This window comes from Acomys minous (genome assembly GCF_964271855.1).
Source record: "Acomys minous genome assembly, chromosome: 15".
NCBI classification, from domain to species: domain Eukaryota; kingdom Metazoa; phylum Chordata; class Mammalia; order Rodentia; family Muridae; genus Acomys; species Acomys minous.
The window spans coordinates 85,659,226-85,685,816 of NC_140497.1; the positions used below are offsets into that span (position 1 = coordinate 85,659,226).

At 45.6% G+C, this 26,591-nt stretch overlaps 1 protein-coding gene across 3 annotated transcripts in view; it reads right to left on the bottom strand.

Annotated features, from left to right (window-relative positions):
• The window catches only part of LOC311585090 (uncharacterized protein), a 113,302-nt gene that overhangs the window by 74,889 nt on the left and 11,822 nt on the right, over positions 1–26,591 (bottom strand). For all 3 annotated transcript variants that reach the window (XM_084759884.1, XM_084759882.1, XM_084759883.1), the window contains one exon: positions 18,505–18,604. In XM_084759884.1, coding sequence (XP_084616010.1) covers positions 18,505–18,604 — 100 coding nt within the window. The remainder of the gene's footprint in view (positions 1–18,504; positions 18,605–26,591) is intronic.

The window sequence follows — 26,591 nt, forward strand, 5'->3', positions numbered from 1 at the left end:
ACTCACACAGAGACCACAGGGGTGCTTTAAATCCAAGAGTATTCCCCGGCTTTTGAACATTGAAAAAAAAAATTTTTTTTTCAAGTTTAAAAACCAGAGTAAGAAAATCAACGAATAGGGGAGCAAAACAGTTGGTAAAAGTGCAAACAAGGCAAGCGCAGTCACTCATTGATGTTGGCACCAGAATGAATTAAAAAAAAAAAAGTTTTTAGGAAATTCCAATCTTCTCTAGGCCCCGTCCAAGATTTGTTTTGCAAAACTGCCAGAGACAGTGAATTGAAAGTAACAAGTTCCGTGGCGACATCGGAAATGGCTTGTTGGTTTTTTTTAAATTCAAGCCTCAAAGCCTGATTTTTCAAGAAGAGAGCTTGTTCTAATTAATAACTATCTGACAACTTACAGAGTGGCCACAATATGGAGCTAGTTATCCCATTAAGATGGACTTGGCTGCTGCGAGTTATGGAGTGGGCTAACAACACAGCTATGAAGGAAATGGGAGGAGCACAGATCTGCCCCTTGTCTGTTTTTACATCACAAAGGAGGCTCTCCTCTGTCACCGCACTCCTGTGAGCCTGACAAGAAACTCTAGACACAGTCGTGGCTCAAAGACATTAAGGAAGACATAGAAGCAACGATGGAGCTCATATTTGTCCTTTCCCCAAACCCTGACTTCAAGGGAAACACAGAAACATTCAGCTAAGGAAAGTCACACCCCTGCATGTTACTGAGCATCAGAACCGCTGCCCAGTGGCTCCGGTGTCTTTATCTGGGATGCAGATTCAAAAACCGGAAGAGCAGGAAAGCAGGTGCATCAGCACGTGCGGGAAGCATGGAGGAGCGCCTGCCCTTCAACTTCAGTCTCCTCTATTCCCGTAGGCCTGTTGCTTTCCATAACATCTAGTGCAGACTTGGTGGTCAACAAAGACATTGAGTAACAAATGAGGGCTTACTAGAAACACTCTTCTAGGTAGGGGGAAAAAATCAGCTGGTACACACCTCCCTCATCCGCAGTACACGCCGCAGTACACGTAGGAGGATGGGGGTGGGGGTCATTGGCATGTGTTCTCAGAAGCATTTACTGACTGCTACTACGTCACCAAGTGTCAGTGTTCCTGCCTATCTTTAAGCGGCCTAGCTACCCCTAACTCCTTCCGGTGTGTCCAAACTTGTCTCCTCTGCTCTTCGACACGACCAGCCTTGCCATTTCTGCCACTTGCTATTTGTTTCTTCATGGTACCACCAATCCCCCGCACGTTCCCACTTGCAAACATCACTGCTTGAATGGCCCTCCCCTTTGAACATTCATTTATTTAGCCTCTTCCTTCCCCAGTTCTATGGAAGATCCACGTTATCCAAGAACTATTATTTTATTTTAAAAATAATTTTCATACTACGTACTTTAATCATGTTTCTCCCCCCACCCACTCTATCTGTGTTGTCCCTCCCTCCTTCCCCCCCCCCTCGTTCACCCATGATTTCCTTCCTGGCCTTCCCCCGTTCCCTTCTGCCCTCTCGGCTTCCCTCCTACCGTAGCTCACAGACTTTCTCTGCTCTACGTCACATCAAGAAACCATAGCTACACATGGCTACCTATGGCCTTTCCCTCTTTTGCTTCCATAGCCCCTCCAGGGTGTGCTTCCTGCCTTACTGCTCATCTATAGTAACCTCCTATTTGGCTGGCACAGAATAAAACTGGGTCAACATCATGAAGAACCTTGAACGTCAGGTCCAAAGATTTACTTTAGTCTTGAAACAGAAATAAAATGTCAAAAAAAAAAAAAAAAAAAAAAAGAGGCCAGCTCCTCCAAAAGCATCTTCTTTTCCACAGAGGCTTCTGGAACCACAGGCATTAGTTGTAATGCCTTATCATTCATTAGTTGTAAAGGAAAAATGGAAAAGACAATTTCTGCCATGACCCATATCCCGTAGAACTTTCTGAAGGCGACCGTGTGTCCCACGAGTGGTGAAAGGAGGTTGCTGCCCTTCGTTTCCCATCTCCCAGTCATTAGGACAGACAGGGTCCATGGTTACCCATGAGAGGTCCCAGGAGCCTGTTCTACCCGGAGCTTAAGCAGGGATGAAACACTGGCTAATTTTGCTTTTGATTGATATAAGCAGAACAATTATCCAGGGGTGTCCAGAAGCATCATGACATCATCAAAAACAGAACGGGAAGGCTGGGGTGGGGGTAAACCAGCCATAGCGGGGAGGAGGGTGGGGGTAAACCAGTCAGAGTGGGGAAGAGGGTGGGGGTAAACCAGCCAGAGCGGGGAGGAGGGTGGAGGTAAACCAGACAGAGTGGGGAGGAAGGTGGGGGTAAACCAGACAGAGTGGGGAGGGGGAAGGAATGGGGAATAGCCATGAGGAAAAGGAATCATTGAGAACGAAGCATCATGATGATTCATCTGTATAAAGATGCTATAGCGAAGCCCATTATTTTGAATGCTAACCTAAATTTTATTTAAAGGAAAAATAATAATTTGAAACAAAATCAAGCTAGCTGGTGGCGGTGCACACCTTTAATCCCTGCACTTGGGAGGCAGAGGCAGGCAGATCTCTGAGTCTGAGGCCAGCCTGGTCTACAGAGAGAGTTCCAGGACAGCCAGGAGTATGCAGAGAAACCCCACCTTGAAAAACAAAAAGAAAGAAAGAAAAAGAAAAGAAAAGAAGTGAGTATTTTTGGTTGTACAATTGCTTGATGTGTTCTTCTCTAAAAGCTACAGTCTTAAAAGCCCATGTGAAACTAAATAATGCAACGTTGGAGGGAGAGGGTTTGAATAAGCAGAAGGAAAAAGAATGAATTTAGCCATTATGTGGTGTTTGTCTGCAAACACTTGGGCTGAAAGAGCAATATTTCCTTTTACCACTGAAGCCTGGGGTTTCTTTGGCTGGGCCAGCTCAGGGGGGGCATGCTGGGAAGCCGGCAAGCCTTCATTATTCACAGGTCTGTAGTTAGAAGTTCACCCATTTGATAAAATTAGTTATGCTAAATTCAATATTCCTGGCTTTGTGATCATCCATAGACCTGCACGGAACAGTGAGAAAACATGAGCTGCCCAGTCGGGTTTGTGACCCTTCCTCTGCCCTCTGGTTTCTATACTAAAATTATGTGTATTTTGCAGCATGTGTGCTGATAGAATTTAGCATTTGGTGCATATTGTTGACGATTTAGTCTATTTTAAGATGTTCCCAAGTATAGTGTTGCATGTTGCTCCTGAGTGCAAGAATGTGATGTTCCTTATGAAGTGTGCTGGATAAGCCTCCTTCAAGCATGACTTTAGCCCTGAGTTCAACATTCGTCAATCAACAACATGCATTAAATAAAGCCTCTTTAAGTAAATATCTATATTAAGGTTTCAATTGCTATGAAGAGACACCATGACCATAGCAACTCTTGAAAAGGAAGACATTTCATTGGGAGTGGCTTACAGTTCAGAGGTTTAGCTCATCATCATCATGGCGGGAAATACAGCACCATGCGGCCAGACATGGTGCTGGAGAAGTGACTAAGAGTTCCACAACCGAGTCCTCCGGCAGCACTGTGACCCCCTTAAGCCAGGTTTGAGATTCTGAGATGGCAAACACCACCCACCGATGACGCACTTCCTTTAACGGGGTGGGAGGGTCGTTTACATTCAAACCACCACAGCAAGTGTCTTTACACACATCTAAAGCAAAAGGAGAGACTATGATTAAAGACTTTCAGGAACAACCCCTGCTTCCTCTAGACCAGTATTTCTCAACCTTCTTAAAACTGTGACCCTTTAATACAGCTCCTCCTGTTGTGGGGACCCCCAACCATATTACTTTCATTGCTATTTCATAACTGTAATTTTGCTACTGTTATGAATCAGGATATTTGAGAATTGAACCCTTTTGGTTGTATGTTTGTTTGTTTGTTTCGAGACAGGGTCTCTCTGTGTAGCCCTGCCTGTCCTGGACTCACTTTGTAGACCAGGCTGGCCTCGAACTCACAGAGATCCACATGTCTCAGCCTCCCGAGTGCTGGGATTAAAGGTGTGCGCCACCACTCCAGGCCAGTTGAGCCTTCACTGATTCAACATTTTCGGTGGGTCAACATTACTGAGATTACCAAGACTCGGCTTCATGCACATTCAAAAGCTCTATCACTCTATATTGCCAATGACCAGGACCAAACATCCCATAACCACAGGTCACATGCGGTATAAGACAGACTCAGAGCCTTGATTTTTATGTCAGACTCATTGGAATCGACCCTGGAAGCATCCATCTAGTACAAGGGAGATTGCAACCTTTACCTTCCTAAGGCAACACTTCAAGATGTGAGAAGAATTATGCAATAAGCAGGGTCCAGCACGGGGTTAAAGGTTAGAATAAGCGCGTATGACTTTCTCATCATATCTGACAGGAAGCAACTTGAGGAAGGAAGGAAGAAGTTGTCTGGGCTCATGTGGTGAGGATACAGCCATCATCCCAGGCAGCAGGAACATGAGGTTGAGTCTCTCTGTTTATCAAGAAGCAGAGGGAACGTGGAATGCTGGCTTTTCCCTCTGTTTATTTAGTCTTGGACCCCTTTGTTTAAGCTTTTCTAGAAAAGCCTTCTCCGGCATGCCCAAAGGCGTGCTTTGTGAACAACCTACCTATTCTTTAATCTTCTCAAGTTCACAGTCAAAATTAACTACCACAAGCTGTTTGGCACAGTGTTCTTGGTGACTGGCTTTCTTTCTCAAGTAGGCGTGATCTCTATCTCAATGGCTCCTGATGTACAAGAGCAAAAACGACTGGTTGTGGGCAGGACTCTGCCTTTGGCCAGGGGACACTGAAAGCCCTACTTATGTAGAAATGTATGTCAAGATCCAGGCAAGAAGCAATTTTCTGTCGGAAGTGTAGCCCTCTACTGCACACCAGTTATTATTCCAACGACTACATATACTCAGCTCAGTTGGTCAAAAACAACGCAACTGTCTTGTTGTTAACACGACTCACAAATAAGAGTTCTATAGATGGCTCAGTCTGTCCTTGAGTTCAAATTAAAATATCATGTCCCAATTCACCCAGAGCTCCCAGTGGAGAAGAGGGGGAGGGGATGACACCTTGTGATGATATCACTGACCACTGTGTGCATTCCTCAGATGGCTGGAGGTGGTCCCGTACCACATGCAGTGGCCTCTGGGGTGGGTAGATATTGAGCCAGATTAAGTCCGAACCCTGCTGGGTGGGGATGTGGGACTCAGATTCTGATGAGAAGGGAGACGAGGCAATAAGCTTTAGTCTTGGAATGGAATTTCTCAAGCTGCATCACGCTTCTTCACCGAGAAAATTCACCTCCATTTGCATTTATTTTCTCTTACCCCAGTTTCCTAAAAGAACAGATGATTGTTCTCCCAGCGTCAATTTTTAGTTCCTAACTGCCTCTCACCTCACTGTACTTTCATGGTGGGGGAGTTACCCACGAAGATGGGAGAACCCAACCTACTGACATATTTCACAGAAAGTTGCCATTTGTTTCTTAAAAAAAAAAAAAGGCCCAAAACTATTTCCTTCTTCCTTAGCTGAAACAAATGAAGTCTCAAGAGTTAGCAAAAGGGGAAAGAGATCAAGTAAATGCCAAGCTTAAGAAAAAATAACACACAGTCCCTGAATCTCTGCAGATTGAAACCTGCTGAAGATAGTCTTAAAAAAAAAAACCATCGGAGCACATCTGGAAATTAAACAGGAGTGGTGAGGGTACCGATGAGCTGGTGTTTCCCAGATAATCCCTTACAACAATTAATAAACTGCTACACTCAGAGGCAGCGAGAAATCACAGCTCTGCTCGGCTTATGCAGGGCTTAAAGAGAGCACATCAGAATTCACCTCCAGTAGTTGCCTTGGATTGAGTGCTCCTCCTTGTGGGGCTCCACAGAGAGCCCTGGAATCTGCCTCTGTTGCCACTGTCTCCTTTGGTTTCCTTTTGTCTGCACTGAATAGATGTGTGGCTGTCTCTGTTTGATACTGCACCGTTCTGACAGCATCAGTAAGTCTAAGCCTGGAGGAAGAAGACCATTTGCTGTGGGAGACGAGGATGTGGAAAGCACGGTTTTGTTTTGTTTCATTTTTTTTTTTTTCCTTGAGAAATACCCTGACGAGGGGACTCTCGCCAAAGAGCCAAGGTCAAACCTAAGTCTGGATTAGACTCTCCCCTGACAAGAGGGAGGCATTTATTTGGAGATCCTCTTTGTTAGGAAGATGGTTGTTAGACAGTGTAAAGAGGGAAAGGAAGTGACTTCAACCTCTTTCTTATCTGTGAAGGCAACCGTTCCTCCCTGTGTTTCAGTACAGCCAGTCTGTCAAGAATCATGGAGTGGGGCCAAATTGAGGCCAGAGCAGAAAAAAGACCAAGTCTAGACTTCCCAGGCTCCTCCCTCCCTGCCTCTTTTTTTGCTGTGTTTTCTCTTCTTGCCCCTGTTCTTTAGCTATGTACGTCAACCTCTTGTAAATCAAACGCTCTGCGTGCTGCAACACTTTGATCGACTTGGCCCGGGGACTAGATATGGACTTTCTCTCCAAATGCTCACACTAAATTCCTAACTCCAAGACCTCAAACTACCACTGTGTTTTAGAGATAGGGCCAACCTAGTCAAGGTAACTAGGTTTAAATAAAGCCATTAGGATAGGCTCTAATCAGATATGACAAGTAGCCCTACTAAAAGGACACATAGTAGGGCTCAGAATGTCAAGTGAACAAGAGCTGGGCATCACCCGATTGAGAAGACGATCCTCGGGCGGAGCTTTCCCTCACAAATCACAGTGGAAATCAACCTTATGCACTCTGACTTCCGGTAGTGCAACTCCATGTGGAAGCCCTTCCCCAGTGATACACTGTTACGGTAGACCCCAAGACTATAAAGCTCAGAGCTACTCATTGGCACTTGTGCCCCAAGATGAGGGAGCTTTGGCATCCTTGCTTTATTTCATTATCATGTCCTTAACTTAAAGCCAGATAGGCAGGCCTGGTGGTACACAGATAATCCAGGTCTTCTGGAGGCAGAGAGTTCACAAGTTTGAGGCTATTAGGGCCAACCTGGTAAAACTATCTCAAAAATTAAAAGTGATTCAGACTTGGGGACGTAGCTCAGTGTGGTAGCTTGCCTAGCATGTGTGAGACCTTAGATCCGATCCCCAGGACCATAGGGGAAAAAATTACTAAAGTAATTAAGCCATCTGTTTGTTTTTTATTTCATGTGATGTTTCTGTATTTGTAGGGAAGTGCACATGTATGTAAGTGCATATACATTTGTGTGTGTGTGTGTGTGTGTGTGTATGTGTGTGTGTGTGTGTGTGTGTGTGTGTGTGTGTGTGTGTGTGTGTTAGAGGCCAGCCTCAAGTGCCATCCTGCAGAACGCCATCCACCTTCATTGAGACAGGGTGTCTCACTGGCCTGGATCACAGCCAGCAGGCCCAGATCCTCCTGTCTGTGCCTCCCCAGCACTGGGGTTATGAGTGTGTGCCACTGCACCTGGGAACTTCCTAAATTCACCATTTGACTAGAACATCCAGGTTGCTAATTTCCTGCCCTTGCTCTCTGTTTAGTTCTCTTTAAGTATTCCTCACTCTATTCTAGCTGTGTGGATCTACTTCGGTCTCAGAGAAAAACCTGTCCTCTGGCCATAGGACTTCGGCACACGTGGTCCTTTCTCCCTTACAAAGCCCTCACATAGTTCAACATCTGGCTAACTGCCACTTCCAAGCACTGTAGTTACACAGATGTGGTGAGCTGTCATGTTTGTGGGATGTCATTCCAGAAATCTGCAAAATCAAGTGAGAAGCTTTTCCTCGGGTGACTTCCAGCAACACGTGCTCACACAGATAGAGATAGATAGATAGATAGATAGATAGATAGATAGATAGATAGATAGATAGATGACAGATGAGGTAGATGATAGATGAGATAGATGACAGATGTATATATAGATATAGATATTGATATCTTGAAGTATACTTTGTGGTAATAACCTCCTCCTTTGGTCACCTCACCCACTAGATTAGAAGAATGGCTGCGCCAAGTTCAGTTTCAGAGTTGTGACACCAGACTCAGTGAATATCATGGAATTCAGTTTCATAAGACATCAGTGCATTAAAAAGTCTTGTGTTGGAGGCTGATGGTGTAACTCAGCCACAGACTGTTCATCTAGAGTGCATAAGGCTTGGGCCTTAGCCCCCAGCACCAAACTGACCTTAGTTTTGGAGGAGCCTTCTTAACTAATAAATCTGAAATAACTTCCATAGGAAACTCCACTTTTCATGTTGGAAATGGTGCTCAGTTTGGGGTCTTAGAAGCCCTTGCTATAGTGCAGGGCATATCAAGGGCCAAGTCCAACCTGCAGAACCGTTACCTTCTCTGTCCCAGAGCTCTCAGGGGCCTTCCCTGGGAATGCAGGCTTGCACCATGGGCGCCCTAGTGGTCTTCACTAGCTCCTTTTCTGGTTAGCATTGGATTCTTTGAAAATACTACCCTGAAATCCCTCATCAAACACACTTTCTTGACGTACCACTTGCCAAACATGCTAATGCAATTCAAAGCCAAAGTTTAATTAATTGTCTTTTCAGAGAAAACACACATAATGTGCAAAAGCTGTGAGAAAGATTTGGAGGAGGTTGATGTGACGGGAGAAATTTCCTGTAGGAGGAACACATTCAAAAAATATGAGTAATTCCTTCATCTTGTCCTGCAGATCATGAGCAATGCTATAAACAAATAAGAAATTCTACCCTTCTCTTTTGTTTCGCTAGACCCTAAGGGGACAAATGCCACACAGTAGTCAAATCAAGGTGAAGGTGGAAGTGGGTTTGGACAGGGCCACATTATCCATGGGATGCCAATCCTGGGTAGTAATGTGTTAAGACACTGAGAGTAAGGATCCACATTGTGGCTCGCTTTTTCTGTGACCAGACCTCACTCTCTAATCACAGCTGCCCTTAAATTCTCAGAGATCCTCCTGCCTCAGCCTGTTGGGTGCTGAGGTTTATGGGTATGAGGCCTCACGCCAGCTCAAGAGTTCCTTTTTGAATTCTCTCTATCTCTTTCTACAACTTCAGAGCATGTCCTTGAAGTTCTGTGTCACAGCAGGAAGTAGATACAATTTTTTTTAGAGGATTTGTTTGTGAGGTATTGAAACAAGAGAAAACCAGGCTGCATCGCTGCGAAGCTGAGAGGGATCTGTCTGTCTGCAGTCCACCACTCCTGAGTCCCCCAGCCCTGCCTCACTACTTCCCTGTAGACCTTCCTAGCCACTTGCAAGCCCAGACTCCCGTACCAGGTGCGGCTTCTTTGCTGACCGCCCTCGCGGTCCTGTCTCTAAGGCTGACACGTTTGTGTCTGCGGTTACCCTCTCCTTCCTTCCCCTTTTGCCAACGTTTTAGCCCAATATGTCAATTGTCCTGTACTCCTATGACTTCAGACCTCAAACATTTTAACCCACAGTGGAGCATTCGGTAGAGCACTTCCTGAAGAGCTCCGGCTATAATCTCCTCCTTTCCTCCGCCCAACACCCTCAACCCCTCCCCCTCCCCCAACCCCAACCCCAGCCAGCTCACTGGAGCAATGATTGCCTCAAAGAATTCCAACAGATTAGTTAAGCACTGCCCCCCTTCCTGAGATGATGTCGGCTGTCTTTAATCAAGCTTGCTTTCCCCAACTGTTCCCGATTTGATACCTTCAAGCAGTTAGAATGTTTTCTTCAACTAACACTGCCCAGCACCTGGTTCTCTGCAGACACACAACCATATATCAATACCATTTCAGGGACGGGATGCATGGGGCAGGGAGGCAGAGGCTTCCTTCCGGCTTCTTTTCATAGGAAGAGACCTTTTCCGTTAAACACAGCCGTAAATGCTTTACATCAGAAACGTGAAGGAAGGCACCTCAGGGTCTTCCTTCGGAAACGTGTTTGTGTGTCCTCCACATATTTGAACGAATGTTTAAAGTAAGACCATCTCAATCATGTGATCCCAGCACCATGCAGCCCCTACACTAATCGTAACTGGTATTTACTCCACAGTAACAACGCCAAGCCTTGACTTAGGATGCAATTAGATCGCTATGAGAGATTTGCCTGGAGGCTTTGATAGTTCAATGCTTCCAATTTAGACTCATCCACAGATATGTATATTCTTATAGATATGTATATTTTAGAATGCATGCGTATCTCCACAACACCTCATGTGTGGTCATGATATCCATCACGTAAACGTCTTCATTTTTCCAAACCCTGGGATACAATTTCAAACCACGTATAAACGGACTTTATACTGCACATATGCGCCACACTGGGCCCTACCACACAGATGGCATCATTATTTCCACACGGACTGATTCACAGTCTAAACCCAGCAAAGGGTCTCCGAGAAAAGATGTTTTAGGACCAACCAATTTTCCAAATGGAAAGTCTTCTTGGGAATTTCCAGAATAAGTCTGATACGTTGGCAGTGGCGGGGGGAGGGGGGAGGGCAGTGAAGAAGGCCCCCAAACCAGAACTGAAACCAAACCAAAGGAGCTGCATTAAAAAGTTATGTGATGAAGTGGGATGCTTTAAGGGATGTTATAAACATTTTACTGTGACTTGTTTGGAAAGAGCTTGCTTAACAAATGCAGCCATCTTCTATTCAAATGCACAGCAGTAAAACGTTTTATGGTATACTATCACATACCACGATGCGCATGGAATGGTTAAGTTCAATCAAATCTTGGAAAAGAAGAACTCGTGTTTGCTCTTTTTCCGAGGAAAGTCAGCCCTTTAAAAGAGACAGGCAAGTGGGGAGGGGAGGGGGGGAGAGGGAAGAGGGAGAAAGCAAAGAAAAGAAACTTCTATAGAGTCTTGGGGGATGGGAAATAGTCTGGAAATGATGTCAACTGAGGGATGGGGACGAAAGAGAAGCATGTGCTAGCTCATCCTAGAGAAGAGGATGCCAGGGAAGGCAATAAGGACCATTTTCACATATTTTAAGGGCGATTACGCAGGAGAGTTGTTAATTGCTGAGTTACGATGTGAAGGGAACAAGAACAGAACTAGGGCCAGTGGGTAAACACTGCAGGGAAGGGGGGTGGGCTTGTCTCGATAAAGACCGTTCTGCATGATGGCCTCACCACATAGGAACGGCCTAGGCTGGGAATAAGTGAGTGCTCTGAGCCTGAGGGTCACTCAGAGGCACCATCAACCTCCAGTCAGGGGGTCCTAGAGTGCTACGGTTTGGATCTTAAGCGTGCCCCAAAAAGCTCACGTGCGACAGGTGTAGTAGTGGCCAGGGTAGAGCTATTAGGAGGTGTTCAAAAAATTTTTTTAAAGATTTGTTTATTTATTATGTATACAGTGCACATCAGATCATGTTATAGATGGTTGTGAGCCACCACGTGGTTGCTGGGAATTGAACTCAGGACCTCTGGAAGAGCAGTCAGTGCTTTTAACCGCTGAGCCATCTCTCCAGCACCCGGTGTTCAAATATTTAAAAGTGCTCAGCCTGATATAATGCCCTTAGATAACTGAGGGTTCATCCCTGAAGGGGATTTTGGAAGCCCAATTCCTTTCTTCTCCTGTAGTTTTTCATCTGACACGCCCTCTGATGGTGATGAACTCACTTACCGAAGCACTGATGCCACAGGGTCCATGGACTGTGGCTAGAACCCACTAGAACTACATGCCAAAATAAACCTTTCCTTTCACAAAGCAGAATGTCTTGGGTGTTTGTTACAGTGATGGGAAGCAGGTTGACACACACAGGTAACAGGGATTCCCACAGCGAGTGGGCCTCCGATGAGGCGAGCTGCGTGGTTCTGTGTTTAGGTGTCCAGCAGCCTAAGTTGCTTAAAACTCCAAAAACCAGGCCCTACGGCCATGCCTCACAAGTCCAACTGTGCCCCTGAATAGGATTTCCTCTAGTGAAATGTACTGATTTGACCTCACTATTTGACGCTCCCTGTGATGAAAGGGACTTCCATTTTTGAAGCAGGAAATGTTAAGTGTCAAGCCTTTCTTAAATTTGGAGCACAAAGGGGTTTTTGGTTTTTTTTTTTTTTTTTGCGGAGAGGGTGTTATTGGGTTTTCATTTTTCTTCTTTCTATTGGTTATTCACAGCTCCTCTTGTTAAATATGTTGAAGTTCGGAGCCACAATATACTTCAGGGGAGTTGCACACCTGCTAGGACCTCCCTATTCTTTGACCATCTCCATCCAAATTTATTTGCTGTGTCTTCATGGCGGGATCTCCTCTCAACTCCCTTAGCATATTTTCCTTCTGAGGTAAAAGCAAAGAAAGCTTCGCTCTGCCCTCCCCTGGCCAAGGGGGCAAAAGGGTTTTTGGAAGAGATTAGAATAAAGAAGCCAATGACTCACCCAGGTGGGCTCATTATCCCATTCCTGGGTAACCGCTCAACTTGTCCCCAAAGTTGCCAAGGGACAGACTGCCCACCCCATCCCTCAGGCCTATTCCTTTCTCCTTGTTGCCACACTAGCTTCATGACTCCAGAGAGTCTGAGACAGGACAGGGCAGCGTAATAGGTCACGAAGAGTTTCATCCTCATTGAGGGCTTCCCATTCCTCAGAGGCCTCCAGAGCCTGGCCATCAATAGTCCATGAGCCATCCTCACGGAAGAGAGCTGGCCTCCGCGCTGAGCACCAAGTAGGGAGCACAAAAGCAGAGGTAAATTCCACCAGAGTCACCCAGCCATTGCTAAGCATTAGCCCATCTCTGTCAACGCTGCCATACGCAGCCCAGTCCGGACAAGAGTCTTCCTGGGTGTAATTTGTTTACACATTGTCCTCATCTTCCTTTTGAGGCCCCCTTCCGGGGTGCTGCTACACCTTCCCTTGTGTAGAATTCCCAGTTTAAGTCTATCAAAAGCCATCCCAGGGAGAAGGGTCTATGAAGGCGGCTGTCTTTTAACTGTTTCATGTGAAGCAATATGTTAACTGTGGACAGCACATGACTCTACCTTAAAGGCAAAGGTATGTAGGGGCTTGAGGGAGCCATCAAGCAATCTGGTCCACCATTATCCAGAAGACGTCAAGATAACTGGTACCAGAGCATGTGCTTTATAGCATCACTTACTCTACGTTTAATAATAGCTCGCACATTTCACACAATGAACCCATGATGAGGTGGCATTATATTAATCTTATCCCAGAAGAGAAAGACAAAAATGAAGCTTACAGAGCCTAAGCAAGAGCTGCCTCAGTTCAGGCCAATTCTGACTTATCAGAGCCCACGTCTTTCTGGATTCCAGAGTCTGTTCTCTGTACCAGCCATGTCCCACCTCACCCCAGGTGTTTCTCCAAGAGTGAACTCAGAAAGACACGTTTCCCTCTCTGTAGTGCATTCTTCTTGAGACAAATTCAGTGTTTGTCTGCTTGTGACTTCGGGCAAACTCCCAAGCATTTGAAGTTCTCTGGGAGATGCCACAGGGGTCTTCACTCGGGTTGTGTTTCATTTCTGCTGCGCCCCGAGCCTAGCTTCTCTAAAGGGTTGAGCTTGGAAGGGGCAAGGGTGAGGGACAGAATGTAGGCCAGTGTACAGTTCTCACTGAAAGGACAACTGTCTACTTAGTCCTCTCGGTAACTCGAGTAGGTGTGTTACTTAATACGCCGGGAGAAAATGCCCACCCCGAGAGTCTGAACTCGTGGATTTAATAGGCCTCCCGCTGCTGCTGGGCTGCCTTCCAAAGGCTCGCTGAATTGCTTCCTTAGCTGGCAGGCCCTTCTGTCAGAGTCTCTGGGACACGGGGATTATTGATCTATGGCAAGGGGCGACAGGTTAGGCTCTGAAACTGTGGAATATTAAAATCAATATTAAAGTAGTTCCTGCAAAGGATGAGGAGAGACCAAAGGAAGGGCAGCATTTGACCGTGTATCCGAATGTGTCTGGGCCTCTTATAGAAGGTGTTCTGGATCTCACCCACGTTTCCACACTCAGAAACCCAAGTCTTCCCGATATCTGCTCTGGGAAGATGTTGGCACAAGCCAGGCTTGTGCAGGGTCTTGCTGAAACTAGGACCGCCTCACCCAACTCGGCAACGCCCCACTCTAGATGAGGCGACTCAGGAGGAGACAGCTGCCCTTTCACATAGGCTCTACTACCTGGCACTTGAAGGTGCAATGGGCCTTTTAATTTCTGACACAGGACATGATGAACATCAGTCATGGACTGAAAGATGTCTACAACTCACCCAATGGCCTTGTTCCTATTGTAAAGCAATGGATCTAGAAAGTTCCTCAGCCCTATCACACATACATGCTTCATCAAGTCTAACAGTAGAATGGAGACTGGAGATGGGTCACTGTGGCAGAGAAGTGGGAATGTGTTTTGGCTGGTTTACAACAATGGCGCGTGCGTCTGTGTGCACTCCTCCATGGGAATGGCTTGCCTGCTCTCGCGTTCTCACCACTATGGCCTGTCAGGGGATTCTAGGAAGAACGTATGACTATTTCTGAGACCAAGAAAACACGTGTAGACTTCCTTTCTGAAAAGCTATCTTGGAGAACACAACCAGAGTCAGATACCTGTCTGCATTGGCCCACACTACTCTGTGTGGGCTGGCATCTGAACTTCCTCCCTGTGTTTGGAGATGTCTCCACTTAGGGTCATGATGTCAATGGCACAGGGGCTAAGGATGCCACATATTCATTGCTCCACCTTTTTTATTTTAAGAGCTGGGGCCCAAGCAGGTGATGCAGGCATCTCCATAATATATGCACCTATTGCAGAGTCTCAATCCGGAAGCCATCAGGCAAGGAGCTTGGGAAAAGGGAGACTAGAGGTGGTGCTAGTGGTAGGGTAGTGAAAAGCACTGCCCAGAGGGGAAGCAGCAGCGGAGGCAGCATCCGGTGCACAAGGCTAACACCAGCAGAGTCCAGGGGCACAGCCAGCCACTCCGCTCATCAGAAGCTCATTTCACCAAAAGCCACCAAATACATATATATTTTTTTCTGCTAGAGTAGCTTTCGGTCTCGTGTTTACAACCATTTAAGTGATGACTTATTTAGACTAGATCAAAGTTAGAAGCTCCAACTTTTTACATTTCAAAATTTATGTCCGAGTGTGCATTGCATGTGAGTGGGGTGGTGTGCGCACATGTGCATTGTGTGTGTGTGTGTGTGTGTGTGTGTGTGTGTGTGTAAAACATGTGTATACACGTGTGTTGTGTGTGTATATTGTCTTGCTCTATTCCTCCCCACCTTATTCACTTGGGCCAAAGTCTCTCACTGAACCTGCAGCTAAGCTGGCAGCCAGCAAGACCCGGGGATGCTACTGTACCCAACAGCCCGCCCAATCACACCTAGGTTACCTGCAGCCATGGCCTGGATTTCATGCAGGTGGTGGGCATTTGAACTCAGGTCTTCACGCTTGCACAACCAGTGCTCTCAACCATTGAGCCATTGCCTCTGCTCTTCATTTTTTAAATTTATAGGAAATCATCTCTTTGTTTGTTTGTTTGTTTGTTTGTTTTTTGAGACAGGGTTTCTCTGTGTAACCCTGACTATCTTGGACTTGCTTTGTAGACCAGGCTGGCCTCGAACTCACAGAGGTCAGCCTGCCTCTGCCTCCTGAATGCTGGGGTTAAGGGCATGTGCCACCACACCCAGCCAGATAATCACCTTAAAGTATCAAATGAAGTTAGTATAGTTCAGTCTCTAAAAGGGTACGTAAAGGGCATGGTACACATACATAGTCATAAAGCACGTGGTAACATTCTAATCAATGATTTGGTGCCATTTACCTATTGTCCGAGTGTATAGTGGGCCGTACCATCTATTCCATTATCCGTATCTGAGCAACAGAACCACATAACGATGCATTTCTCAGAATGCAACCCCACTGCTCAGTGATGCATGGCTGTCTTTACCTATGCATGCAAACGCATAGATACAGAAACATGAGACCATGCATCTGTGCTTGTGTGCATACGCTTGTCTAGTGTAGTTTAGGTTTTAAATGTTCCCCCAAAGGTCTGCTGTTAAAAGCTTGGTTCCATGGAAAGCGCTGTGAGTAGGCGATAGCACCTTAGGGGGCAGACTTTCATGGGGATTCTGGGTGACTGGAGAATTCTTTGAAGGGGTAATAAGAGCTAAAACTTTCCTTTTTCTCTGGCCCAAAGTGTGCACAGTTCTGTTCTGCGATCTGCTCATCAGCATTTCTAGACCCACCCTCCCCACTGCCGGCCAAAACCCAGTAGAGATCTTCCAATCATGGTCTAGAACATCAACCATGAGTCAAAACAATCTCTGAGAAAGTTGACTGCCGGGTCTTGAAGAAGGGGATAGAGAGCTAACCAATGCACTATCCAGCCACACAACTCAACATGGCACATGAAGGAGGCCTAGGCCCTCTGCTGCCAACCTACTTTCTGTGCTTGCTGGACCACCCTCCCTCTCCACCGTGAGCTGCTTTTGCTTTGCTCTCTCTCCTTATTGATACAGGATACCTGGTTTTTATCAAGCAGAATGGCAATCCATCCCTTTCTCAACCAGCTTCAGCTATGCTAATCGCTAACACAGAAGGAGCTAAGCCTGGTGCAGGCTGGGCAGTGACTAGCAGGCATGGGATCTGGGCTTCTAAAATCCTGACACACACACACACACACACACACACACACACACACACACACACACACACACACACACACAAACATTCTGCTAATGCAGGAGACGCTGAAGGTAGAGCCTGTGGTTCCTGAAAGTAACTTGTGTAAAATCTACTTTCACACACTTCCGTAGCCCTATAAATGTAGCCCAGTGCCCAGTCCAGAGTGAATTCTTAAAAAGAAAAAAAAAATAATAAAATTTTAACATGGGATCGTGGAGGAGGCATCACCAGTGTTGGGTAGACCTCTTCATCTGCAGTGAAATTAGTTCTGCAGTTGGATGACCTGTGTTTGAATCCTGAGTCCATGACTTCCCAGGCTGCGTGCCACGTGCACTGCTTGCATCCTGGTTGCTCAGGTCAATAAAATCCAGATAATACTGTACCTGGACCCAGGCAAGCGTTTGTGAAGCAATTAAGTCCATTTCTATATCTATCATCTATCATATATATTATATATACATATAATCTACTACCTTATTGTGATGTTTATTATCTCTGTGTGTGTGTATTTGTGAAGTGTGTAGGATATATCATAACAAATACTCAAAAATTATTGACAGTGGTTAATTTTAGAACCAGATGCAAGTAAGAAAAAATAAAGCAGGCTTTTAGGTGCGGTGGTGAGAGAATAAAAAGAGATCAAAGATGAATCTGTATTTTCTGGGCAAGTTAGAAGATGCAATCGAATGTGAGTTTAGTTGTCAGAGAGAAGAGTGGAGTGGCACACTTAGCTGCTGCATAAAAATTCCTCAGTTGCCAGGGCTCATCGTGAGGGCTGTTCTCACTGCATTCCGGGACTCACAGAGCCAGCTTCCTGCACGCAGGGTGAGCTGACACAGCCACTTTGCTAATTCTACTCTAAGAATTGGAAAGTCAAAGCTGAGCATATCTAGTACCTCAAAGCAATAACCTCATCCACTGGCTACACCAAGGCCTGAGAGTTCAGTTTGCACGTGGACTGCAGCAGATACACAGATAGGAAATAGCTTTGTGTTCTGGAAGCATCCGGCCCCCTCTGCAATAGTTCTTCGTTTCTCAAAAGTTCTGAGAGTCTATTGTATGCCCAGGGCGATCCATTCTGCTTCCTGAGCGTACGGGACTGCAGACATCCGTCCGTTGGGACAGCCGTACCAACGTGTCACTGAGTGATGGATGCTTTCCTATTGCTTTGCTCAAGAGCACGAAGTTAAGCTTTCACTTCAGCTCCACAGGCAGTTGAGGCGACAGATGGCCTTTTTAAAGTTTTGCTGGATTGCTGCACCGGGAGACTTGGCGGCGGGCACCCATTTGTTGGTTGTTAAAATAGACTAGGCAAATAAAGAGCCCTTCCTGTGACATATGTAGCAAGTACAGTGGCTACAAGGATGGAATGGTAGGAAGGGGGGGGAGGAGAATTTGTGAGGTAGCCTCTCCGGCTTTGCAGAATCTAGTGAAATCATATGAAGACATATAAAGGGAGCCAGGGTTGTTTTGAAGCCATCTCTCTATGAGGCTAGCATACTGCCTATCTTTCAGGATGCAAAAATGTCATCTTAATGAACCAAACACAGCTAAAAGACAACACTATAGATCCTTTCTCAAGAATGAGTAGTCTACTTAACAATTACTTATTGTTACTTTGACAACCCAGCCTGGGAAGGCAAGGACTCCAGATCAAACATTAAGATTGTTTATATTTTAATGAGCTCTTTGAGGGTTAAGGGAGAACGTGCACTTTGTTGCAGACCATCTATGAGACTCAAACAGTCTCCACAACAAGAAAAACTTGTTCATATAAAAGTAGAACATGTGATGAAGAGCTGGTGAGAGCTCAGTTGGCCAAGTGTCTCTCTGCTCTCTACACATACAGACTTGAGTTCTGACCCCAGCACCCAAGTTTAAAAAAGAAAGGTAGATTACAGCGATGTACCTGTAGCCCAGTGCTGGCAGGGCAGAGAATGATGGATCCTTGAAGCTCCTTGGCCAGCCCGTCTAGTTAAATCAATAATCTCCATGCTCAATGAGAGATCCTGTATCAGAGAGTAATGCAGAGAACAATTGAGAAAGACATCCAAAATGGACCTCTGGAAACACGTGTGTGTGCGCACATATACACACATACCACATACACAGACAACACACACACACACACACTCTCTCTCTCTCTCTCTCTCTCTCTCTCTCTCTCTCTCTCTCTTTGATAAGCCTGTAGGATTCTTAGCAATTTACTGCCTAAAAATATTCATCGTTCACAACAATAAACTTCACAGGAAAAGCAGCTTGGTTTGAAGCCCGCTATTTGTGTTGTGTGATAGAAACCTTGGTACCTACCATCTTAATGCTGTGACTGAAGGGCTTCCCGGATGGCAAGCTGTGGGGCAACTCTAAAAAAATGCCATCTACGAGGGGCTGGGAGATGGTGCAGTTAGAGCACTTGCCACACAGGCACGGGGATCTGAATTGAGACTCTCAGCATTTAAGTAAGAGCCAGGAAGATGACATCGAGTCACGGTGTCAAAAGGTTGAACACGTCTGAAGGAACGTCTCAGGGCACAGCACCATCAAAGCCAGGATGCTGTGGGAAAGATGCAAGCGCCCTTAGACTCTCTCTAGAATGTGGTCGGTGGCCTAGCACACTGGTGACGTGCACAGAAAACCTGATGACCTGTAGACCATAAAATGATTCCCAGTCCAACAGTGTAGGGCAGAGGTTCTCAACCTGTATGTGGGTTACGACCCTTTTGAGGTTCAGTTGACCTTTTCACAGGGGTCACCTAAGACCAGCAGAAAATGCAGCTATTTACATTATGATCCATGACAGTAGCAAAAGTATATTTATGAAGTTGCAATGAAATAATTTTATGGTTGGGGGTCACCACAAATGAGGAACTGTGGCAGCATTAGGAAGGCTGAGAACCAGTGGTGTAGAGGTAGGAACTTCAGGAAAAACCCCAAACTAATAGAGTTTGCATTCTACAAGATGAAAGTAATATAGTTCTGTTTAGGTTTAGTCGCCCTCATTCACCTGGACGCTAGAGAGGTGCGTTTTGCTCTCATTAGAAAAATTATTTACCAGACAAATCACTTCGGGGTTTGTTGGGTCACAATCAACAGAAAGAGATTCTGGCTAAAAGGGAAACGAGTGTAATGAAAAGATGGAGAAGCTATGCACATGGAAGACGCATGTCACTGCACCCAGACAGAAGAAGCAAGGAAGCCCTGGGCATCCGAGCAGCTGGAAGGACCCGCCAGTCACCTCCCAAGAGCTGTTGCCAAGACAACGAAAGCTTTTATGATTTTATAAGACATTTTCTGTCTGTGTTAATTAGATTCTGTTACTACTCAAAAGTTCACTGTTTCTTCTTCTTCTTCTTCTTCTTCTTCTTCTTCTTCTTCTTCTTTTCTTTCTTCTCCTCCTCTTCCTTTCTTTCTTTTCCTATGTGTACACTGCTACAGTGTGTAACTGTGTTTGCAGGTGCATGTGTAGACATATTGTATGAGAGTGCATGAGCATGTATGCACACTTGCATGCACGTGCATGCGGAGGTCAAAAGTCACCCTTGACCGCTTTTCCTCCTGATTCAATGAGGCTAGGCCTCTCAACCAAACACGGAGCTTACACTAGCATAGCCAATCTCACAAGCCAACCTGATTTGAGAATCTTGTCTGCGTTTTCCCAGCCTCCACTCAGCATCTGCTCTAGGGACCCAACTCTAGTCTTCACGCGTGCCTAACCATGGAGCCATCTCCCCAGCTCTCGTCACTATTTCTTCTATACTGCTTTATTTGCTTTTGGTCTTATCTAGTGAGTTTTTCATCTCAGACATTCTAGTTTTATGCTCTAATATTTAACTGTTCATTTATTTTTATGCATTGTATATATCCATTTTTAAGCTTTTAGATTACTGTGGCAGTAACTCAACATTGATAGCTGATCATTTTAATGTTGTGTTAGTTCTGGGCGGATTTCAATTGATCGATTACTTTCCTCATAATGAGTCATATTTTTCTGCTTCTTAGAATGTCTGGCACTCTTTTATTAGATGCCAGACATTGTGAATTTTACCTTGTTGGGTCCTGGATATTTTTGTATACCCATAAATAATCCGGAGCTTTGTTCTTCAATGCAGTTACGTTCCTTGGAACTTTTTAAAATGTGTTAGCCTGAGCCAGAGCAGCATTTGGTCTTGGTTATTTATTCCTTAATTCTGAAGCAAGATGCTTCTCAATGGCCCAGTGGACACAAGAGGTTTTTCCAGCCTTGGTGTTGGGAACAGACATTGAGCCCTGATCCTTCTAGACGCTCAGCTATTTCCTTCAATGCTTCCTCTAGTTCTAGATGGTTCTGTATTCTTCTGCACTGGTCAATGCCCAGCTGAGTCCTCATGAGGAGCTCTCTGTAAACCTCAGAGTCCTCAGTCCAGAGCATTCTGCCCTGAAAACTAGCTGCCTTGGCAGTTGTTTGCAAGCATGGAAGTTAATGTGGCCCCTGTTCAGTGGGTCATAAATGGAAACCGGTTCGTTTTGCTCACCAGTAAAGAGCACTAGCTGGTCTTCCAGAGGACCTGGCTTCAGCTCCCGGTACCCACACGGAGACTCACAAACACCTGTAACTCCCATTCCAGAGGAACCGATGCCCATGGAGTCTCACGTGCATGGCTGTCTATAAACAAGACCCGAGCAAAGGGGATACCAACAGGTAGGCTAATGTGGAGCCCCTTCCCTAAACAATTAAGAAAATCCCTAGGTGATTACGAAAAGCTGAGAATGGGAGAAAAGTCTTCCCCAAGGAAGTATCCCCCAATTAGTAATCCAAATCCAAGCAGACAGTCTTGAAATAATGTATATACAAGTAAGATTATATGTACAGAGCAGATTGTTTTATATATATATATACAAATTAAAGCATTTTAAAGAGAGGCTAGAGACCATGAATATGAGAAAAAACAAAGGGAATGAAGACATATGGTGATATATTGTAGAGAACAGAGGGGAGAGAATGGTGTGATTATATTTTAATTACAAGCTTTTGTTTTACCAATGCAAAGGTTATCAGCAAGTCTATCGTGGAAACTGAACACCCCCAGACTATAACTTCTCTGTCCCTGACTCTTGGGTAATATAATTTGTATTTAACAAAGGGCCATCCATTCGTCATTTGTTGTTATGCTTACAAGACACAGAGAGCAATAGTCAATATCATACCAGGAAAAGAAACCCACAAACACATGGGCCATGGCCGTATGAGAATCACTTTGTTTTCAAGGCAACTGCTAAGATTTGGGAATGAGTCGGGCGTGGTGGTGCGCACCTTTAGTCCCAGCACTCGGGAGGCAGAGGCAGGGGATCTCTGAGTTTTGAGGCCAGCCTGGTTTACTGAATGAGTTCCAGGACAGCCAGGGCTGTTTACACAGAGAAACCCTGTCTCAAAACAAACACACAGATGCACTCTCACACATACACATGTGTGTGCGCGCGCGCGCGAGATTTAGAAATGAATATTGAACAAGCAGTCATGAAAGGTTGTGGATAAAAACACCACTTTTCCATGGACCCTCATTTGTTTAGGACTTTCCAGACAGTTTTAATGAATGGAACAGGTAAGAGACAGGTAGCTAGTTTAATAATAATTTTTAAAAAAAGACAAAATGAAAGTTTCCACATTGTCAATCTTCAAAGGCATAAAAGGTCCTGTGACTCTTTCCCACATGGGTTTTAAAGGCACGTGTTTTAAAATATTGACTTGTCTTTAAGGAAATAGCATTTCAGGATTTTGCAGCTCATTGGAGCACTCCAAACAAATGGCATGGCACATACCTTCAGTTTGGTTCAGTAAATTTTTTCTGAATGAATCACAGGAAAAAAAATTTGAAATATGTAAAAGTTATATGTTTAACAGCACTTACTTCTAAGAGTTACAGGTAATCCAAAAGACAATACCAAATCAGTAGATTGTTTTCTCTGCTCTTGCAAGCTTGGTTGAAAAGTGAAACGATTATCCAGATAATTCAGTCAAAAAAAAAAAAGTTTAAAAGGAAACGGGCCCTTTTCCCTGTCCCAAGTTCACTGGAGCCATCCAATAACATGACATGACCCACTGTAGTGGAATCTGGCATTAAAAAGGCTTGTCTTGGCTCCCGTCCAGGGGAGTTTAGTTACTGGATTCTTTGAAGGACACTGTGCAAACACGGTCTCCCCTGTAACTTGGTGCTAAGGCCTGCTTTGCGAGATCGCTGATGACTCCGGAGCATTATTTCATTGGATCAAATTACCCAGAAAGCCCCTCTCCTCCTACTACCGGGGTTCCTGGCTTAGACAAAGGCAATGTTCATCGCTGCCACCACTTCTGGGCGAATGTCTGGAGTCTGGACCCTGCGCCTAGAAGCACCTGGGTGGCAGCCGATTGCTGGTTCCTCACTCCGTAGCCGTGTCTTCCTACATTTAACCGCTGAGATCACTGGTTTCATCTGACTTGTGGTAGAAAAGACTGCGGGTTGCTCATCGCCTGAACATCTTTCACGAGTCCCGATTGCTCTGTGAATACGTGTTAACATGTCTCACGGAGAGCAACCTGGGCTGGAGAGGCAGCAGTGGCCTGTTTGTTTTGCTGGTGCTTCCAGGGTTTTGCAAGGCAGGCCTGAGCAGGCTTCTGTGTAAGGACCTGGAACTGGTCAGAAACGCCTGGCAAGGCGAAGCCTCCTGTCGCATAGCGCTCAGCCGCGCCCTGAGCTTCCATTTTCTTTGTGGGTAGGACAGACAGATAAGCTCCACCAGGCTCCCACGAGACAGTTCCGCAGGCCTCGGGAACACTGTCTTTACTCACTATTTATCAATGGGGAGAGATTTCTCAGGAAAAAGGCAAGTTCTTTATCTTCTAGAAGTAAAGTCTTTTTTTTTTTAAGAAGGGGGGTGGGGGTGGGGATGGGGGATGACCTAGGAAGGAAAGGAAATCTGGTGATGTGTTTCCTATGTGTGAGTTTTATGTGTGAGCTTTCATTTAAGGGCCTGAGTTCAAGAAGTGGATTGTAGTCCTAGAAACACTAGGTACACTTTTCTACAATAATATGATCTTTAAGAAGCCAATATGTCCGTCTCGCACCTAACCGTTTGCATTTATCGCCTGCCTGAGGCATTTGTTGTTAAAATTGTGATGAATAATTCAGGCAAGTCCTCTACCACTGAGCCACACTTCCAAGTCCCCTGAAAATATCTTTTAATATGAGCCTCAAGGCAACTGACAACCCAGCCTTCTTTGCTGTTCCGTATAGGCAAAATACATTTCGGTGTGGGCATCAGTCTAGAGAACTCTAGGGTACAAGACCATGCAAATGGAAGGGAATGGGGCGGAAGAGGGGAGGGAGGAATGGGGCGGAAGAGGGGAGGGGGGAATGGGGCGGAAGAGGGGAGGGGGGAATGGGGCGGAAGAGGGGAGGGGGGAATGGGGCGGAAGAGGGGAGGGGGGAATGGGGCGGAAGAGGGGAGGGGGGAATGGGGCGGAAGAGGGGAGGGGGGAATGGGGCGGAAGAGGGGAGGGGGGAATGGGGCGGAAGAGGGGAGGGGGGAATGGGGCGGAAGAGGGGAGGGGGGAATGGGGCGGAAGAGGGGAGGGGGGATGAGAATAGGAAGATAAGAGCGAGGGGGTTATGTAATGTGATGTAACGTGAAGAAATTATAATAAACAAATAATTTTTAAATCTTATGTAGAAGAAGAACAACAAGAACAACAAGAACAAGAAGGAGAAGAAGATGCAGACACACATCTGTAATCCCAGCATGCGGGAGGCAGATGGATGTGAGTTCAAGGCCAGCCTGGTCTACAAAGAGAGTCCAGGACAGCCAAAGCCACATAGAGAAACCTTGTCTCAGGGGGAAAACAAAAAAACAAAAAAACCAGCTGGGTGGTGGTGGTGCACACCTTTAATCCTAGCACCCAGGAAGCAGAGGCAGGCGGATCACTGTGAGTTCGAGGCCAGCCTGGTCTACAAAGTGAGTTCAGGATAGCCAAAGCTACACAGAGAAGCCTTGTCTCGAAAAACCAAAAAAGAGAAAGAAAGAAAGAAAGAAAGAAAGAAAGAAAGAAAGAAAGAAAGAGAAAACATAAAGAGTAAGACAGTTGTTAATTAACGTGGGGGAGGTATTCCCAGCATTTTAGGGGACTGCAGAGAAAACAACTAAAAAACAGGATGTCTACATCCCTACCTTAAGTTTACACCACCCGCGCTCTTGTTGCCTTTCTTTCTCACATCCCCCTCCCTCCGAGCCCCTCCCACTTCCTCCTCCCCCTCCCTTCTCCACCTCTCCCTTCGCATTCTTCCCCTCCTTTTCTCTTATTCTTTTCAGATCTGCTCAGATTCTCATTTCTCTTTGATTATTCATTTCACTCCATTTAGCACTGTGTTCGCAACCACCCAAGGAAACATATTTTCACTTAGGTTCCCCAACCATGAAATTAAGAAAAGCAGGAGGGAAATGTGGCTGACTGAGCTATTGTCCTGGACAGAGATCTCATTACAATTATATGAAAGGGATTTTTTTTTAAATGGCTGTAAAACAGGAGGCATATTTATGCTCTCCTAAAGATGAATAGACTTATTTATAGGTAGGCAGGCATTCCATATGATAAGCTAGAATTAATCATGCTGCTCAAAGAGGTTAGAGTCCAGATTAAATATAGACGAGCCGCCCAGCTTCTTCCTCTCGTGTGTTTTAATGAAGACTACAGAGGTTGGGGAAATATTTATGCTCTTTCATTCATATTTTCAGGATTGCCTCATGTCTCAATCTCCACACGCACACCCAATCTCGCATTAAGGGAGGGCACTTCAAAGTGAATGTGCGTACTCTCAACTCACTGTTATCATGAAGAAGAAGGAGGAGGAGGAGGAAGAGGGGAAGAGGAAGAAGAAGAAAGAAGAGGAAGAAGAGAAGAAGGAAGAAGAGGAAGAGAAAGAAGAGAAGGAGGAGGAGCAGGAGGAGGAGGATAAGGAGGAGGAGCAGGAAGAGGAGGAGGAATGGAGCAGGAGGAGGAGGAAGAGGACGAGGAGGAGGAAGGAAGGAATTAACCAGACTTGTTATTTCAAAACAACAGCCAAGCCAAGTGCAGTTGCACCCACCTGTAACTCCAGCACTTGGGAGGCAGAGGCAGGCGGATCTCTGTGAGTTTGATGCTAGTCTGGTCTACAAAATGAGTGCAGGACAACCAGGGCTGCACCCAGAAAGCCTGTCTTGAAAAGAAACCAAACCAAAACAAAACAACAGCTGCCTTAGAAGCCATGAGTGGGACACATGGGGGGCAGGGGGAGAGGGGGTCACCTACCAGCACTTTATGTAGCTTCGGTGCAGATGATGTCTTGGGGCAGTGAGAGACTTGGACCAGTACTTAGACTGTGTCTAGGTAACCAATGCAGATTTCTCCCAAAGAGTACAACTGACCAGGGGCTCTTTCCCTAGCTGGCTAACTGCCTGTGGTTAACAAGAGGCCTTGTCAAGCACTGAGGGCAACTTAGTTAAAGATGGGTATCAGGATGCTAGTGGTTGGGGAGGGATTTCTGCACAGAATGACTTGCAGTCTTCTTCCGGTGAAGGTCAAGGCTAGAGAGCAACCATTTTCCTACATTCTCGGTTCACAGTGGAACCAGAGAGCACAGCTCAGCTCCGGCATCTAGGGTCAGGAGGAGAACTCCTAATTGCTCCAGTCTCCAGTCACGCTTAGATATTCTCTCTCTGCAAAGCCACATAGCTGAATCGTGACACCCCAAGTGAGGAAACGACGTCTTCAGACAGCGAGAGATAAGGAGGCAGAGAGAGAGAGTCCCGGGTGCGCATGTTGATATCACTGAGTTATGAACTATTTCCTTTTAATCCGGTTTCAAAAGACGACTTCCTCCATATGTGATTGATTCCACATAGAACTACAAGGAACTGCATATTTTAGAACCATAGTGTCATCAGTACGAATGTTTAAACAATCTCTGTGGTCTCTTTCCCACAAACTGATTTAACATGTATATAAAAAGG